Source organism: Erinaceus europaeus, chromosome 10 (assembly GCF_950295315.1).
Source record: "Erinaceus europaeus chromosome 10, mEriEur2.1, whole genome shotgun sequence".
Lineage (NCBI taxonomy): Eukaryota > Metazoa > Chordata > Mammalia > Eulipotyphla > Erinaceidae > Erinaceus > Erinaceus europaeus.
Window position 1 is genome coordinate 19661199 of NC_080171.1, and position 16272 is coordinate 19677470.

At 46.0% G+C, this 16272-nt stretch overlaps 1 protein-coding gene and 2 long non-coding RNA genes across 3 annotated transcripts in view; 1 reads left to right on the plus strand and 2 right to left on the minus strand.

The window, feature by feature from the left end:
* Window positions 1-1975: 1975 nt before the first annotated feature.
* On the minus strand, window positions 1976-10700 carry SPINK4 (serine peptidase inhibitor Kazal type 4). Its single transcript, XM_007522867.3, has 4 exons — window positions 9097-10700; window positions 6081-6121; window positions 4738-4850; window positions 1976-2102 (listed from the first exon to the last, which is right to left on the minus strand). The coding sequence occupies exons 1-4, from the start codon at window positions 9188-9190 to the stop codon at window positions 2057-2059; spliced, it is 294 nt and encodes a 97-aa protein (XP_007522929.2). The 5' UTR covers window positions 9191-10700; the 3' UTR covers window positions 1976-2056.
* Window positions 3505-5203, plus strand: LOC132540846 (uncharacterized). The gene is made up of 2 exons (XR_009551973.1): window positions 3505-4134; window positions 4538-5203. It is a non-coding gene; the product is annotated as an uncharacterized LOC132540846 (long non-coding RNA).
* Window positions 10701-10948: 248 nt separating the features above from the next.
* The window catches only part of LOC132540850 (uncharacterized), a 134510-nt gene continuing 129186 nt past the window's right edge, over window positions 10949-16272 (minus strand). The window contains exon 2 of the long non-coding RNA XR_009551977.1: window positions 10949-11177. This is a non-coding gene — a long non-coding RNA (uncharacterized LOC132540850). The remainder of the gene's footprint in view (window positions 11178-16272) is intronic.

The window sequence follows — 16272 nt, forward strand, 5'->3', positions numbered from 1 at the left end:
AGTGTCCTTGCATGGCTAAAAAACTTTAACCAGTGAGATAGCGAAAGGGTGTGTATTTCCTATGGGGAGAATTGGGGTGGGGTAGGGCGCCGCAGTAGAGGTCAAGCCCAGGACTTCTCTGACGCACTGCAAACCCTAACTCTTCTCTCTGACCCTTTGTGGGAAGCATTTTCAAAGGCAATAGTGTGTCCTTTTTCCATCTCTTTTTGGGCTGGAACATAATGATTGGAGTTGGAGCAGCTTTCTTGGAACTGGAGGTGGGTGGTGAAAACTATAGCAGAATAGACTCTAAAAGGATCAGTATACTCTAAAAGTTAGTATACTGCCTGGGTCTATGTACGAGAAATCTTATTGTTAAAGGCTTTCTACATTCAAGTTTACTTGTATTATTACCATTTTAAAATATTTATTTTTGGGTAGAGACAGAAGTTGAGAGGGAAGAGAGACAAGATGCCTGCAGCCCTGCTTCAGCACTTGTGAAACTTACTCCCTGCAGGTGGGGACCAGGGCTTAAACCCAGATCCTCGAGCACTGTAGTGGTGCTCTCAACCACGTGTGCCACGTCCTGGACCCTTAGGATTTAAGATTTTTACTTACTCATGAGTGAGAAGGGAAGAGAAAGTGAACTGGAGCATTACTCTGGCACACGCAATGCCAGGGATCAAACTCAGGGCCTCATGCTTGAGAGTCCATTGCTTTATCCCCTTCACTAACTTCTCTATAAGTTTGGTTTTTTTTTACTTTTTAGCCTCTCACAGCCAAACTTACCTTACATCATTTCTATGATAGTGAGAAACAAGTTTCTGTTATCCATAGTAGTTGATGACTATACGTGACCGACAATTCATTTTATTTTTTCCAACCAGAGCACTGCTCAGCTCTTAGACAGTCAGTCCCTGTCATGTGTAAATCTATGAGCACCAATTCCTGTTCAACTGAAGTGGTTCCCCAGAGCTTTTCCTGTTCCATCTGCCCACCCGTAGAAAGGAATTGGTGTCCAAGTGAAACTACTCTCACCCAGGCAGGCCTCCTCTTCATCCCCCCACACACACACCTTTGCTACCAATTTCAAGAAACGTCTGCTTTTGCCAAAAGAGGCTTTGGCCATGTAATGGGGCAGACTGAGGGCTCTGGTGGGATTTCTGAATTCTATGTGTTCCTAGGAGTCATTATGTGATACTTATGTACTGTATGTGCCTGAGACTGAGTCTAACGTCGGTATCTTAACAACCAGTCAGTGAGTATTGACCAAAAGAACAAAGTGGTGTCTGAAAACCATCCATCCAGCTAAGGGTGGCTAGGGTGCAGATATTCCTGGACCTGGCCCAATACCCATTTTTTACTGTTACAGACTTAGTTCAGTTTATTTTTTACACTGTTCATTGACTTTATTTATTATTTACCAGAGCACTGCTCAGCTCTGACTTATGGTGGTGTCAGTCATTGAACCTGGTACCTTGGAGCTTCGGGCATGAAAGGCTTTTGCATGACCACTGTGCTATCTCCCTGGTCCTAATTCAGTATATGAGCAAGCACTCTTAGCACTGGCTGTATATAAGCCTGGTATCCTCATATGTGTGTGCATTTGAGACCTGGGGTGCCATTACAGCACAAGCCACTGGGAGATGTGGGATATGGAGTGTGGGTACATTTCCAAGGCTGTTTGAGGCCAGTTCATTTGCCCTGATTGTGGCAGAGAGTACAGATCTCAATTCTTCACCTCAGTGACAGGCTAGATTGGGACAGAGTCTGGGGGGCATGGGCTAGCCTCTCAGAGCCCTGGCTTTTTCAGGAAGGCAGGGCAGAAGATACCTGGGATCCCTAAGAGGACATGTGAGAAGGCTAAGGAACACAACAGCAATGGTGAAGATAACAGGTTCAGAGTACAGAAGGCAGGACGAATTCTAACAGCTGTATATACATAGACTTCCCAAAAGGCCCCAGAGACACAGGCCCATTTGATTGCTCGGGCTGGATCTTTATTTTGTGCACATCATCTGCTCCCACTGCTCTTCTCCATCTGGAAGTCTCATGTCTTCAACGGACTCCCATAGGGTCAGCACTTGGCATCTTTCGTGACCTGGATGTCTTGTTTTGTTTCCCTAGGACCACAGGATAGAAGAATGAGACTAGCTTAAGAACTTTTCTGTTCATCCAGACATACTGCGCATCCAGGCAGATCCCTGGAGTCCCAGGGCAGAACCTTCTGCAACTTTTCCCTCTCAAATACCCTCCCCCTGGGTGATGGCAACTTTCTGACTTTTTTCTTTTTTTAAGATTACTTATTTATTTATTACCAGAGCACTGCCCAACTCTGGCTTCTGGTGGGATGGGGAATTGAACCTGGGACTTGGAAGCCTCAGGCATGAGAATGTCTTTGCATAACCATTATGCTATCTCCTCTACCCCAGCTTTCTGACTTTGAACCACTACTGTGTACTGTAACTGTCTCTGACCTGGATCTTTAGCCTGAGCTCTAGTCCTGTGTGTGCAGTTTTCCACTGCACTCCTCCACTTGGACGTTCTAGGGCTCAGTTGCCCACAAACATCGTTCCGTAAACCTACCTCAACCGCCCTGCCTCCATCTCAGTCTTTCAACTCTACCACCCATGTAACCAACCATGAGCCTGCCCTCAGGATCTTTCTGATCTGCTTCTCTCCTACTTATCTATCTGGAGCTTTGTCATTTCCAAGGACTTTTCTTTCATGATCTCACTGAGCAGGGGCCAACTAACTGAAGCATCTTATTAGTGAAGAAATGAGACCAAATTGGTGACCTCACGCCCCAAGATTATTTTCTATCCCTCCCCACCCCCAGACTCATGTCTTGCCTCTCCTCCATCTTTGTTCTTTTTTTAATTTTGGAAGATTAATCAACCCCATTTAAAAAAGTGTACTTATTTTAATAGGAGAGGGGTACAGAGAGAAAGACCAGAGCACTACTCAGTTCTGGCTTGTGGTGGTCTTGGGGATTGAACCTGGGGCCTCAGAGCCTCAAGTATGGAACTCTTTAGCATAGTCATTATGCTGTCTTCCCTGCCCTCTTTATTTATTTTTAAATTTATTTATTCCCTTTTGTTGCCCTTGTTTTATTGTTGTAGTTATTATTGTTGTTGTTTATGTCGTTGTTAGATGGGACAGAGAGAAGTGGAGAGAGGAGGGGAAGACTGAGGGGAAAAGAAAGACAGACACCTACAGACCTGCTTCATCGCTTGTGAAGTGACTCCCCTGTAGGTGGGGAGTCACGGGCTCAAACCAGGATCCTTACGCCAGTCCTTGCACTTTGTGCCACACCACTTAACCTGCTGTGCTACCACCCAACTCCTGCACTCTTTATTTTTATGCAGTTCCAGAGGGCAAATCCAGGGCCTTCAATATGTACCTCACCGTTTATCTACCTTGTCCCAACATTTTAGTTTTGTATTTCTATGAGAGAGACACCAAATCATTCCACCATCCATGGAACGCCACCTGTCTGAGTGTTTCATGGGATTGAACCCAAGAGCTTATAGATGGAAAGTGTGTGCTCTACATCCTGAACTATCTCACCATCCATTCCTGATTATACACACACACACACACACACACACATATATATGTATATATATATATATATATATATATTTTTTTTTTTTTAACCAGAACTCTACTTAGCTCTGCTTTGTGGTGGTGCTAGGGATTGAACCTGGGACCTTTGGTACTTTGGGCATGAAAGTCTTCTTTCATAACCATTACACTCCTTAGCCCTCATTTCTGATTATTCTTTAAACTTTGTGTCAGTATGTAGCACTACTTCACAGCTTGTGAAGCTTTCCCCCTGTATATGAGGACTGAGGGCTTGAACCTGGGTACTTGTGTATGGAAATATGTGTGCTCTACTAAGTGTATCATCATCCAGTGCCTAAGCATAAGTTTTCTTTCTTTTTTTTTACCAGAGCACGTCATTTCTGGCATATGGTGGTGTGGGGGATTGAACCTGGGATCTTGGAGCCTTAGGGATGAGAGTCTCTTTCCATAACTATTATGCTATACCTCCACTCTATTTTTTTTAAATGAAAGATACAAGGAGAAACAGAGACCAGAACACTGATTAAGTGGTGCTTCTGGGGACATAAACTTTCTTAACATCTAGATGTTTCCAAACTCATTTCTCTACTTGGAATTACTTTCTCTGGTTCCTTTTTTATATAACTATTTCCTACCTCTCAGGACTAAGCTTAGGTGCCACTTCTTCCAGGACATTTTTTGTGCCTTAAGCTCTACTCCCATCAAGTCTTGGGTGCCCCATTTGAGCCAATAGCATTCTCTGCTGTGATTGGCTACAAATTGCTTTCCCCTTAGTCTGACCACATGTCCCAGGAGGCCCTGGTGTCACCCTAGTTCCTTGGTCATAGTAGATGCCCAGTAAATAACCACTGGCTGGCTAACAGAATAAATGAAAAATGGAACCACTTATACCAGTTGAGTGACAGAACAAGGAAAAGACATGCCACCATCAACCAAAGCTAAGCAGTGTTCTAGTAACAAAAAAAGAAAGAAACCCAAGAATTTCTGCTTCTTCCAGTAGTAACTATCTGCTTGGAACCTGTCTCCTTGCATTAGGGGAAAGGTTGGAGAATTACTCTGGGACCCAGCTTGTGTAAAGGACAAAGTACATCAAGTCTTGCCCCCTTTTAGACTTGAATGCACTGGAAATGGGCCCACCCACACAAGCCAAAGGTTGGTGATTGAACTTACATCCTGGTCAAGCAGAGCTGGCATTCACTGTCATATGTGACCCCATCAGTACCACAGACAGGGCTGGACATCTTGGAACAATCTGGGTTCTCTGCCATGTGCTCACAGATGGGCTGTGGAGGAAAGGAAAAGCACAGCTAGGATTCAGAGACAGCTGCAATGGACCCAGGGGCTTGACTTGGAGCTAGAGGAGTCTCAGGGAGGAGCCAGATTCAGGAAGGTTCCAGTGACTGTGAAACCAGTTGCTCAATTCTCTCAGCATGTTTGCTTGTAGGTATGCACATAGCAGGGGGTGTGCTTGTGTGTGCTGAACCCATTCACTGTGGTCTGGGATTTGACATAGTGGCTAGAGTAGTGGACTTGGGAGCATAAGGTTCCAAGTTCAGTCTCTGGTATCACATGTGCCTCCCTCCCTTCTCATGTTAATAAATAAATCTTTAAAAAATTAAAATGCAGAACCCATTCATATGCCTATGTTCATGTGTGTATGGCGAGTGCCTTCAGGTTCCATGGAGGGTACACTCCATGGGGAGTCTTAACTGGAATGTTTGCTACTGGTCCCACAGAGGACTCATCATTTGTGGGACCCCCTCTCTCCTGGGGCTCCTGATATTACTCTAGCCCAAGGACCTATTAGGCCTTCCATGTGGGGAAAAAATGGAGAAATGGGACTGACAGGTTGATGTGAGACAAACGCAGAAAGACAACAAGGTTTGGGACTTAATTGAGCTTGGTCTGAAAGGGCCTCAGGATTTGAAACCATGTTTGCAAGTCTGTCTTTCAAAGGGTCTAGATGTCCTTATCCCGGAAGGGCTGCCCAGGGAAACAGCAGGCTCAGAAGCACACTATGGAGCTAGCAGAAGTGTCTGAGCATGAGTATAAAGAAGAGGGGTGGCGCCAGTGGATAGCGCACCTGGTTAAGCGCACAGTGCTATGCGCCAGAGACCAGCACAGTGACTTGGATTTGACCTCCTCCCTCCCCACCTGCAGGGGAGGGCGTGTCACAAGTGGTAACATAGGTCTGTCTATAAGTGTCTATCTCCCCCACCCCTCTATTTCTGTAAGAAGGAGGAGGAGGTGGAGAAAGATAAAAAGAAAGAGAAATGCTGTGGCCCAAAAGGTGGCACAGTGACTAGAGCATTAGGCTCGTAAGCATGAAATCCTAAATTTGATCCTTAGCATTACTTGTGCCAGAGTGATGCTCTCTGGTTCTCATTCTCCCCCCATCTCTCCCTAATAAAATAAATAAATCCTTAAACAACAACAGCGAAACCTCTGGACTCCCAGCAGGGATGACATGACTCCCCTGTGAAGAGAGCTGGAACTATAGGTGGCTGCCTTACCATTCTTGAGAAAATGGGCTTTCCTGCTGACACTGGTACTTCTGAAAGGCAAAAAGCAAAAGTTAGGTAAAGTCAGCTCCAGGGGTCCAAAGATTGCCCCCCCCCCCAGTTTCTGTCCTAGCCAATACCTAGTCTGGAATTCCTTAAGAAAAGGCAGTGAACTACCAAATGCCCGGGGGGGTGGGGGGGGGGTGGGTGTCCCAGAGCTGATATGATCTTACTCCACGAGGTAGTCTACAGTTAGCAAGGTGACAGTCCAGCTTGTTCCTTTTTTTTTTAATGTTTGCCTCCAGGGTTATCACTTGAGCGTGGCACCAGCACTATGAATCCACTGCTCCTAGAGGCTATTTTTTCCTGTTTTTGTTGCCCTTGTTGTGGTTGTTATTGTTGTTGGATAGGACAGAGAGAAATGGAGAGAAGAGGGGAAGACGGGAAGAGAAAGACACCTGCAGACCTGCTTCATTCCTCATGAAGCAACCCCCCTACAGGTGGGGAGCTGGGGCTCGAACCGGAATCCTTATTCCAGTCCTTGCTCTCTGTACCATATGTGCTTAACCCACTGCATTACCACCCAGCCCCCCAACCTGTTCTTTAATAATCAGATGCCACAGGGTTACACATATTATTTATGGCTAAATAAAATGTGATAGTACATACAGTAGACTACAATTCAGAAATAAAAATGAGCCAATAGGGGATTGGGTGGTGGTGCACCCAGTAGAGCACACATGGTACAGTGTGTAAGGACCCAGGTTTAAGCCCCTGGTCCCTCCTTGCAGGGGGGAGAAGCTCTACAAGCGATCAAACAGTACTGCAGGTGTGTGTGTCTCTCCCTATCTATTTCTCCCTTCCCTCTTAATTTGTATCCAAAATAAGTAATAAATAAATTGAAATCAAAAGATAAACCATATCTAAAATAAAAAAGACAGCAGTGGATAGATAGAACAGTATGAGTGAGTCTCAAAACCTGGGGGTAGGGAAACCAGACACAAAAGATGAATCACCAGTGTGATTCCATCTGTGTGGCATTCTGGAATAGGACAGACTAATCTACTCTTCTTCTTCTAGCGTCTGCCCTTCTTCCGTAGCCAGTCAACAGCGTCAGGTTGAGCCTGATGTAAAGTTTCGAGACCTCCTTTGAATCTGGAGAGGTGGCAGTCGTTGACTAATCTACTATGGGAAAAGAGCAGCCTTTGGGGTGGGGTATGTCTTATTGTCTGTCTCCCCTTTCCCCCACCTCCATCACTATCACTGGTCATTCTTTTTTCTTTTCTGCACACTGATGTATCTGAAGAACCAGGGAGATAGCATAATGGCTATGCAGACTTTCATGCCGGAGGCATCAAAGGTGCCAGGTTCGATCCCCCAGCGCCACCAGAAACCAGAGTTCAGCTGAGCTCTGGTTAAAATAAATAAAAATATAAATTTAAAACAAAATGTAAGAACCCATAACACAATGCCTGATGTTCAGCAGGTGTGAGCCTGCAGAGGAGTGTGTCCAGTCCAGGGCAAAGATTCCCAGCTGGAGGGTTCCATGTGCTACTCTCACTCCACAGTCACAGCCACAGCCACATCCACAGCCACAGCCACAGCCACAGCCTGTCAGCACCGAAGGAGCTCTGAGGTGTCTGGGTAGGCCAGGCATCCTTCAGCACCTACCTCCCTAGATGCCTGCACATTCTTCTCTCTCTGCTCTGTAGCCTAGTAGTTGCTCAGGGCAGCTCTGAACTAGGTAAGCTTTCTGTTTAACAAGTGGAGAAACAGAAGCCCCAAGAGGAGAAAAGGGCTTTGGCAATTATTGACCAAAGTCCATATTTGAGCCTGGAATTCTTTGCTCCTAGTCCCAGGCTTTCCCTACTGCCTGTTGGAGCGAGAAAGAAAATACTGGGTTCTTGGAAAAGTCATGATGGATTTTTTTTCTATGCAAAAATACATCTCAAGTTTGGTACAGTGTATAAAATGTTGAACTGTCAAGCACAAGATCTTGAGTTCAATCCCTGGCATATGTGCCAAAAGTGATGTTCTTATTTTCTTTCTTTTCCTCTCTTTTATAAACAAGTACATGCATAAGAAAGAAAGAAAGGAGGAAAGAAAGGAAGAAAGAAAGGAAATAAAGAAAGAGAAAGAAAGATAAAATAAAGAGAAGGAAGGAATGTCAGCTTTCTGACGGGGTGATCTCCAGCAGGAAGGCAACCGACCGGCTCTCTCTCTCTCTCTCTCTCTCTCTCTCTCTCAAGGGACGAAATGAAGCAAAGACACCAGGGAGACTGAAGTGTGCTCAGATCACAAATCTCGTTTATTGTCAGGTGGACATGAGTTTAAATAGAAAACCAAACAAAGGACATTATTCAAACATGTCAGAAATTACAGATTTCTTAAAGGTCAGCTTGCCCCTATGGTAGGGAGCTGGTATGACAGGAATTGATGAGATCCAAGACAGTTATTCTCCATGATGCAAGCAACTTAATTATCCAAAGGTATTTGAGAGAAACATAGGGGTTAAACCAGTAGGGTGAGACAGAGAGAAGATGGATATCAAAAGGCCATATAGTTTGGAATTTCTCTTGTCTGGGGTCTGAGGTGTATGATGGAGTATGTGATAAGGTGTGTTCTTCTGTGATCAGAAGGTGAGGTGAACTTTGAGTAAATGAATCTTAAGGTAGGCAGCCATGTGGCCTGTGGTTAATGGAGAGGAGTAGTGAGGTTTCTGTGGGCTTGAGAGTCAAGAAGGAAAGAACTAAGTCTGAAAGACATGGTTTCTCCCCTTTGCTCACCTCAGTTGAGAGAGACTAACAAAAGGGTATCTTCTCAGACCTCCATCCAAGGATGGAGGGAGTTCTCCCTAAGCTCTATCAAGCTTACACATAGCCCCACAAAGGAAGGAAGGGAAAAGAAAGTGTATGCAGAAAGCTGAGACCTCACAGGATACTCCAGGCCCTACATTTACCCCACCCCACCCCACCCCAGCTCAGCTACCAACACCGACCCACAGAGAATCCAGGCTCAGGCTACTCACCCCTGTCCACAGTGAGGAGGGTGATGAAGGCCAGGGCAACCACACACAGATGGCCAGCCATACTGATCCTGGGTTGAGCAAGTTGGAGCCTCATTCAGGGGCAGGAGGGGGGCCTGTTTATATGCCTATCCCCACTCTTATCTTATCTGGGGCCAGCTGGAGAGGCTGGGAGTGTCACACAGAGTTAATTTCTGTACCCTGGCATCTGGATGGGACTTGCTCTTTGCAGAGGTGCTGAGGTGTAGTGGTGTGGGGCTGTAGCTGTGAGTCTGATAGATTTCTGAAGTAGAGAAGTCTGGAGCTCTTGCAAAGATGAACCCAGATGACTTGCATAGAATGAGGGCTGGTGGAAGAAGAGGAAAATTTTAAGCAGCACGAGAGAGAGAAAGTGAGAAAAAAAAAGACACCAAGTTAGAGAGAGAAAGGCAGATCAAAAAGAAAGGTGGAGAGGAAGCAGGAACAGAAAGTGGTAGGAGGCAGAGAAAAGGAGTGGGAATACTGGGTTCCTTGTTGCTGCTATCGCCAACCAGTCCTACAGTCTCAGAGAACCACTATGCTTAATGCAGCCTCAGTTTACCCATGCACAAAGTGGTGAGAGGTGATAATTCTAGCTCTACCTTCCTCCTAAGGCTTTTGTGAAAGCGAAGATGATAGAAGAACATTTTGTAGAGGATGAAATGAAGTGTAACTGTAAATAGAAATGATTCTTTGGGCAGGGAGGATATTTTATGCTTATGCAAAGAGACTCTGATGCATGAGGCTCCAAAGTCCCAGGTTCAATCCCCCGCACCATCATAAGCCAGAGCTAATCAATATTCCGGTAAAAAAAATAAAATAAAAAGAAATGATTGTTTTCATTTTCTCTTTTTTTACCTGCATCACATCTCTTTCTTTCTTTCTTTCTTTCTTTCTTTCTTTCTTTCTTTCTTTCTTTCTTTTTTTTCTTTTTTTGGATAGAGACAGCCAGAAATTGAGAGGGAAAGGAGGATAGAGAGGATGAGAGACAGAGTGACACCTGCTGCACTGCTTCACCACTTGTGAAGCTTTCCCCCTGCAGGTGGGGACCGGGGGCTTGAACCTGGGTCCTTGAGCATTGTAACATGTACACTCAACCAGGTGCGCCACCATCTGGCCCCCATCACATCTCTTTTTTACCTGCATCAGTACAACTGACTGAGGGGGAAAGGCAAATTAAGCAGGTCTTTTTTTTTTTTTTTTTTTGCCTCCAGGGTTATCGCTGGGGCACAAAGCCAACTACACTATGAATCCACTGCTCCTGGAGGCCATTTTCCCCATTTTTGTTGCCCTTGTTGTTGTTATTGCTGTTGTTGTTGGATAGGACAGAGAGAAATTGAGATAAGAGGGGAAGACAAAGAAGGGGAGAGAGTGGTCTGGGAGGTGACTCAGTGGATAAAGCAGCAGATTCTCAAGCATAAGGTCTTGAGTTCAATCCCCAGCAGCACATGTGCCAGAGTGATGTCTAGTTCTTTCTTTCTCTCCTCCCACTTTCTCATAAATAAATAAATAAATAAAATCTTTAAAAAAACAAAAAGAAAAGAGAAAAATATAGGCACTTGCAGACCTGCTTCACCACTTGTGAGGCAACCCCCCTGCAGGTGGGGAGCTGGGGAGTGGGATAGGGGGGTGGGGGGGGTGGGCTGCAACCAGGATCCCCTGTGGGTCCTTGTGCTTCATGCCATGTGCACTTAACCTACTGCACTACTGCCTGCCCCCCTTATTGTTTTATTTTTATTACCACCAGAGTTATTGCTAAGGCTTGGTGCCAGCGCTACAAATCCATGGCTCCCAGTGGGCATTTTTTCCTTCCTAATTTTTTAAAAAATATTAATTTTATTTATTTATTCCCTTTTGTTGCCCTTGTTGTTTTATTGTTGTAGTTATTATTGTTGTTGTCGTTGGATGGGACAGAGAGAAATGGAGAGAGGAGGGGAAGACAGAGAGGAGGAGAGAAAGATAGACACCTGCAGACCTGCTTCACCGCCTGTGAAGCGACTCCCCTGCAGGTGGGGAGCCGGGGTTCGAACCGGGATCCTTATGCCGGTCCTTGTGCTTTGCGCCACCTGCGCTTAACCCGCTGCGCCACAGCCCAACTCCCCCCTTCCTAATTTTTATTTAATAGGATAGAGAGAAATTGAGAGAAGATGGGAGATAGAAAGGGAAAGAGAAAGATAGACACCTGCAGACCTACTTGACCACTCTTGAAGCAGATCCCCTGCAGGTGGGGAGCAGGGACTCGAACCTAGGTCCTTGTGCTTGGTAACTCGTGAGCTTAACCTAGTGCAACCCTAACCCCCTTTTTGAAAGTGACACATACACATGTGATTCCACTAATTCTGGGCAAACTTTTTTCAACTTTATTTCAGAGTTCGAGAGAGAGAGTGGTTAGGGAAGTGGCACAATGGATAAAGCACTGAACTTTCAAGCATGAGGTCCTGAGTTCTATCCCCAGCAGCACATGTACCAGAGTGATGTCTGGTTTATCTCTCTCTTACTATCCCTCTTATTGATAAATAAATAAAATATTTTTTAAAAAGAGAAAGTTCTAGAGACACCATGAGAGACAGAGAGAGACAGAGGAGGAGAAACAGCACTACTTCACTATCTGTAGGGCTTTGCCCAATGTCTGCTGCTCCCTGTGATGTCAGGGTTCAAACCCAGATCCTTCCATGAGAAAGTGGACACTTGACCAGGTGACCCCTGATGGGAAGGATTCTTATTTAAGAATAGCTTCTTTGGGGGAGTAGGAAGATGACTCAGTGGTAGAGCTCCTGCCTTTGATGCACCACACAGAAGGAACTGAGACATTTTAAAATGAGTAGAGGGGCCAGGAAGATAGCTTAATGGTTATGCAAAAAAAAAAAAAAAAAAAGACTTTCACACCCAAGGTTCGGAGGTCTCAGTTACGATCCACAGCACCACCATAAGTCAGAGCTAAGCAGTGCTCTGGTAAAAGCAAAATGAAACAGAACTCCACGAATGCTCCAGCAGTGCTTTGCATGCTCTCCCAATTCACTCTCTTGGAAAAAAATCCTTTGATGACTTCAGGAAGCCAGTCATCTCCACAGATAGACAGAAATCCCAGGGGCCAGGCAGTGGTGCACCTGGTTAAGTGCTCACATTACAGTATGCAAAGACCCAAGTTCAAGCCCCTGGACCCCACCTGTAGGGGGAAAAAGCTTCATGAGTGGTAAGGCAGAGCTGCTGGTATCTCACCTCTCTATCCCCCCTCCCCTCTCACTTTCTCTCTGTCTCTATCAAAAAGAAAGAAAAGAAAATCCCAGATCTTCAGCCCAGCCCAGCCTGAGGTCCGTGACTCAGCTTCCTCCTGACCCTTTTCAGGGACCTTATTCAGCCTCATAGACGCCGCTGAGGCAGGTGGCAGCTATCCTTCCCTTGCTTAGCCAAGCAGTGCAAATATTTAATGATGATTTCCAGTTCTAAGTCAAGAACTTCATCTCATAAAAGGAGGGAAACTTTAAAGTTTATCTAGATCCTGGTGTCATCTTCTGCTCAGACTTGTCTACAAGAGCCCCACCAGAAAGCCCCACTGAGAAGCCTCCAGTGATGGTGGACCTCGCTACCCACTCTTCTCATTGTGTGTGGCTTTGGACAAACAGTCCCTCCTTACTCTAGAGATCTGCTCTCCTGAGACTCTTGAAGGGGCCCAGTTCTAAGGTGCTAAGCTCCTGCACCTGCAGGAAGCCCAGCTAAGCAAGTAGCACAGCCTGAGCTGATCCAGCCCGTTGCCTGCTGCAAACTCTGAGCACGATGAGGTTCCTCGGTCTCTCTTTCCTGGCATTTCCTCGGCATTCTTTTATTTTTCAATAACATTTTTATTTATTTGTTAAGATGAGAGGGAGAGAGAGAGAGAGAGAGAGAGCGCACATCACTCTGGCACACGTAATCAAGCAAAGTCATGAATTGAACTCAGGACCTCAGGCTTTTTTAGGTCCTAGCCACTGTGCCACCTGAGTCTCAGGTTGCTCTGCGTTTCATTTCTTGCCTTGTCTTTTTTTTTGCCTCCAGGGTTATTGCTGGGGCTCAGTGCCTGCACCATGAATCCACTGCTCCTGGAGGCCATTTTTTCCCCCTTTTGTTGCCCTTGTAGCCTTGTTGTGGTTATTGTTGCTGTTGCTGTTGTTCGTTGTTGGATAGGACAGAGAGAAATGGAGAGAGGAGGGGAAAATAGAGAGGGGGAGAGAAAGACAGACACCTGCAGACCTGCTTCACCGCCTGTGAAGTGAATCCCCTGCAGGTGGGGGACCGGAGGCTAGAACCGGGATCTTAAACCGGGATCCTTACGCCAGTCCTTGTGCTTTGCGCCACCCGTGTGCGCTTAATTCGCTGCGCTAACACTCGACCCCCTTGCCTTGTCTTCTGATCTGTTCACCAGTGTCTCAGGTTAGAATGAGATGGGACACAGAGAGGCATAACGAATTTGGTCATCTCTCATTTTAGGAATGAGGGCTGATAGCTGATGCAAGGGACTAGGAAGCCAAATTCTGCAGCATCAAATGTAAAGCCAAGGGCAGCCTGTAAGGCACCAGCCCTAACTACCAGCCCCTTCTAGGACAAAAGTCTCTTTCCGGAGCTGGGTTGTAGTGCACCGGGTTAAGTGCACACAGTGCAGAGTGCAAAGACTGGCTCAAGGATCCCAGTTCAAGCAGCTGGTGCCCCACCTCCGGGGGCGGGGGCACAGTTTGCTTCACAAGCAGTGCAGTAGGTCTGCAGGTGTCTATCTTTCTTTTCCCCCTGTTGGATAGTATGCCAGCTCCCCCTGGCTTCTGCTTAACCATATGCCTGTATAGGGATAGATTTAATCCCATTCAAAGCTTTGGTCTATTTACATAAATCACTTTTACGTTTACATAAAGCACTCCAGGGCATTGGTGGTTCAGTGATAGGATTCTCGCCTGCTCTGCCCCCTCCTTGTCACACTATGATTTTCACCAGTCACTTTTCTCTCCACCCTCCCTATGTCACATCCTGTTTCCACCCTACTTGGCAAGTATATATAAAGACAGCATTGTGAGTTTTAGGGTACTTGAGTTTAGCTTAGCTCGTCTTAGATTGTGCTGCGTCCTGCATGAATAAAGAGATACTGCCTACAGCTCAGCCATGAGTCCCTGGTCGTCTGTTACCCGCCCGTGAAGCCAGCCCGGCGAAAACAACCTAACCCGGCGAAAACAACATCCCCCCTCTCTGTCTTCCCCTCCTCTCTCCATTTCTCTCTGTCCTATCCAACAATGACAACAGCAGCAGAAACAATGGGAAAAAGATGGCTGCCAGGAGCAGTGCATTCGCACTGCAGACACCCAGCCCCAGCAATAACCCTATAGGCAAAAACAAACAAACAAACAAACAAACAAACAAAAAACCACTTTCCTTGGACAAAACCCTCCTAGATTCACCCAAAGCAGCAAGCTTTGTAACCCGTCCTTTGATCCAAGGATGAACCTGACTCTTCTGTCCAGCAGTTCCTGGACAGCACCTCTGTGCATGTAATTATTTCCATACAAACCTGAGTCATTAATGCAGAATACATTCATTCACCCAACAAGAGTTTATGTAACCCTTAGGCTAGCTCCCCAGCCCACTCAAAAAGAGTTTAACAAGCAGTTAGCTAAGTTCCATGCTGAGTGGACACTGCAAGGATTAAATCAGACACAGTGACACAATGACTACTCTCAAGGAGCTTGTGGTCAAGTGAGTGAGTGGTACAGAGTGAACAGTAGAACCATTTCATGTCCCATGAATGAGTCCCATGAATGAGGCAGGCTCAGTGCCAGGAGAATCCTCAACTGGCCTATTCATCTGGGATGTCAGGGAAAGTCACATGGTGAGTCGGCAGGACAGGCTGTAGCAGAGTGGAACGGGACTGCCAGTAGAGAAGACAGACTCTGTGAAGGAGCTGGGGCATGAAGAGGCTTGGCACCTCCAGGGAACAGAGGAGCCGGTGTGGCTAAGGTGAGGTCAGTAAATAGAGGGGTGTGTGAGTCGAGCCTGGAACAGTCAGGGGAGTTAGATCATTGACCCTCACCCCTCAACCCATCACTTCTCTCTAGTATAATCTGGGAGCTAAGTCTTTGCCCGTTGGTCCTGTGATGGACTTGGAAATCATATCTGCTTCCTATATAGCTCTTGAGGCTATGCCTAGCCCTCAACACTCACAGCCATGTTTAGGGCTTGATCATCACCATCTCTGACTGGGTCATCTGCACACAGAGGCCAAAGTGAATTTTCTGAAATGTGAACCCCACTAGTGTCCCAAAGTGCTATAGTGCTGTCTGCTGCTCAGAGGACAGAGTCCAAGTTGCAGGATTTGTTGCTCAACATCTGATTTCAGCCAACATTTTCTTTTTTAGGATTTATTTATTATTCGGGAGAGAATGAGAAAGGAAGGGGAGAGATAATGAGATCAGTCTTTGGCTCTGGCAAAAATTAGTGCCAGGGATTGAACCCACAGCCTCTGGGGCCTCTGGTATCCATGTTAGTGTTCTAATGAGTGATTTTTTCCCCCAGCCTTCAACTTACATTATCAACCTTTTCCCAGCCTCACCTGGACCCACACTTCTGTTCTAGTGAACCCTTGGCACAATTTATTCTTTTTATTTATTTATTTATTTTACCAAAGCACTGCTCAGCTCTGGGTTATGCTGGTTCTGGGGATAGAACCTAGGACTTTGGAGCCTCAGTCATGAGAGTCTCTTTGCATAACCATTATGCTATCTACCCCTGCAAACGCAATTTATTCTCTCTTTAGACTAGGCAGTGTCTTTCATCTCTCTCACCTCCACCTCCTGTATAAGAACCTGCCAGCTATGGGAATGTAAATTGGTCCAACCTCTGTGGAGATCAGTCTGGAGAACTCTCAGAAGGCTAGAAATGGACCTACCCTATGACCCTGCAATTCCTCTCCTGGGCATATATCCTAAGGAAGACAACACATCCATCGAAAAAGATCTGTGTACACATATGTTCTTGGCAGCACAATTTGTAATAGCTAAAACCTGGAAGCAACCCAAGTGTCCAACAACAGACGAGTGGCTGAGCAAGTTGTGCTCTATATACACAATGGAATACTACTCAGCTGTAAAAAATGGTGACTTCACCGTTTTCAGCCGATCTTGGATGGACCTTGAAAAAATCATGTTG

Excerpts from the sequence above, each read along its gene's own strand:
- SPINK4 (XM_007522867.3), bottom strand. The coding sequence starts at position 9,190 with ATGAGGCTCCAACTTGCTCAACCCAGGATCAGTATGGCTGGCCATCTG. Across the intron at positions 4,851-6,080 it reads AGCCCATTTTCTCAAGAATG|CCCATCTGTGAGCACATGGC; the intron begins GTAAGGCAGCCA and ends TTTCCTCCACAG. Across the intron at positions 2,103-4,737 it reads CAGCTCTGCTTGACCAGGAT|GGAAACAAAACAAGACATCC; the intron begins GTAAGTTCAATC and ends CTGTGGTCCTAG.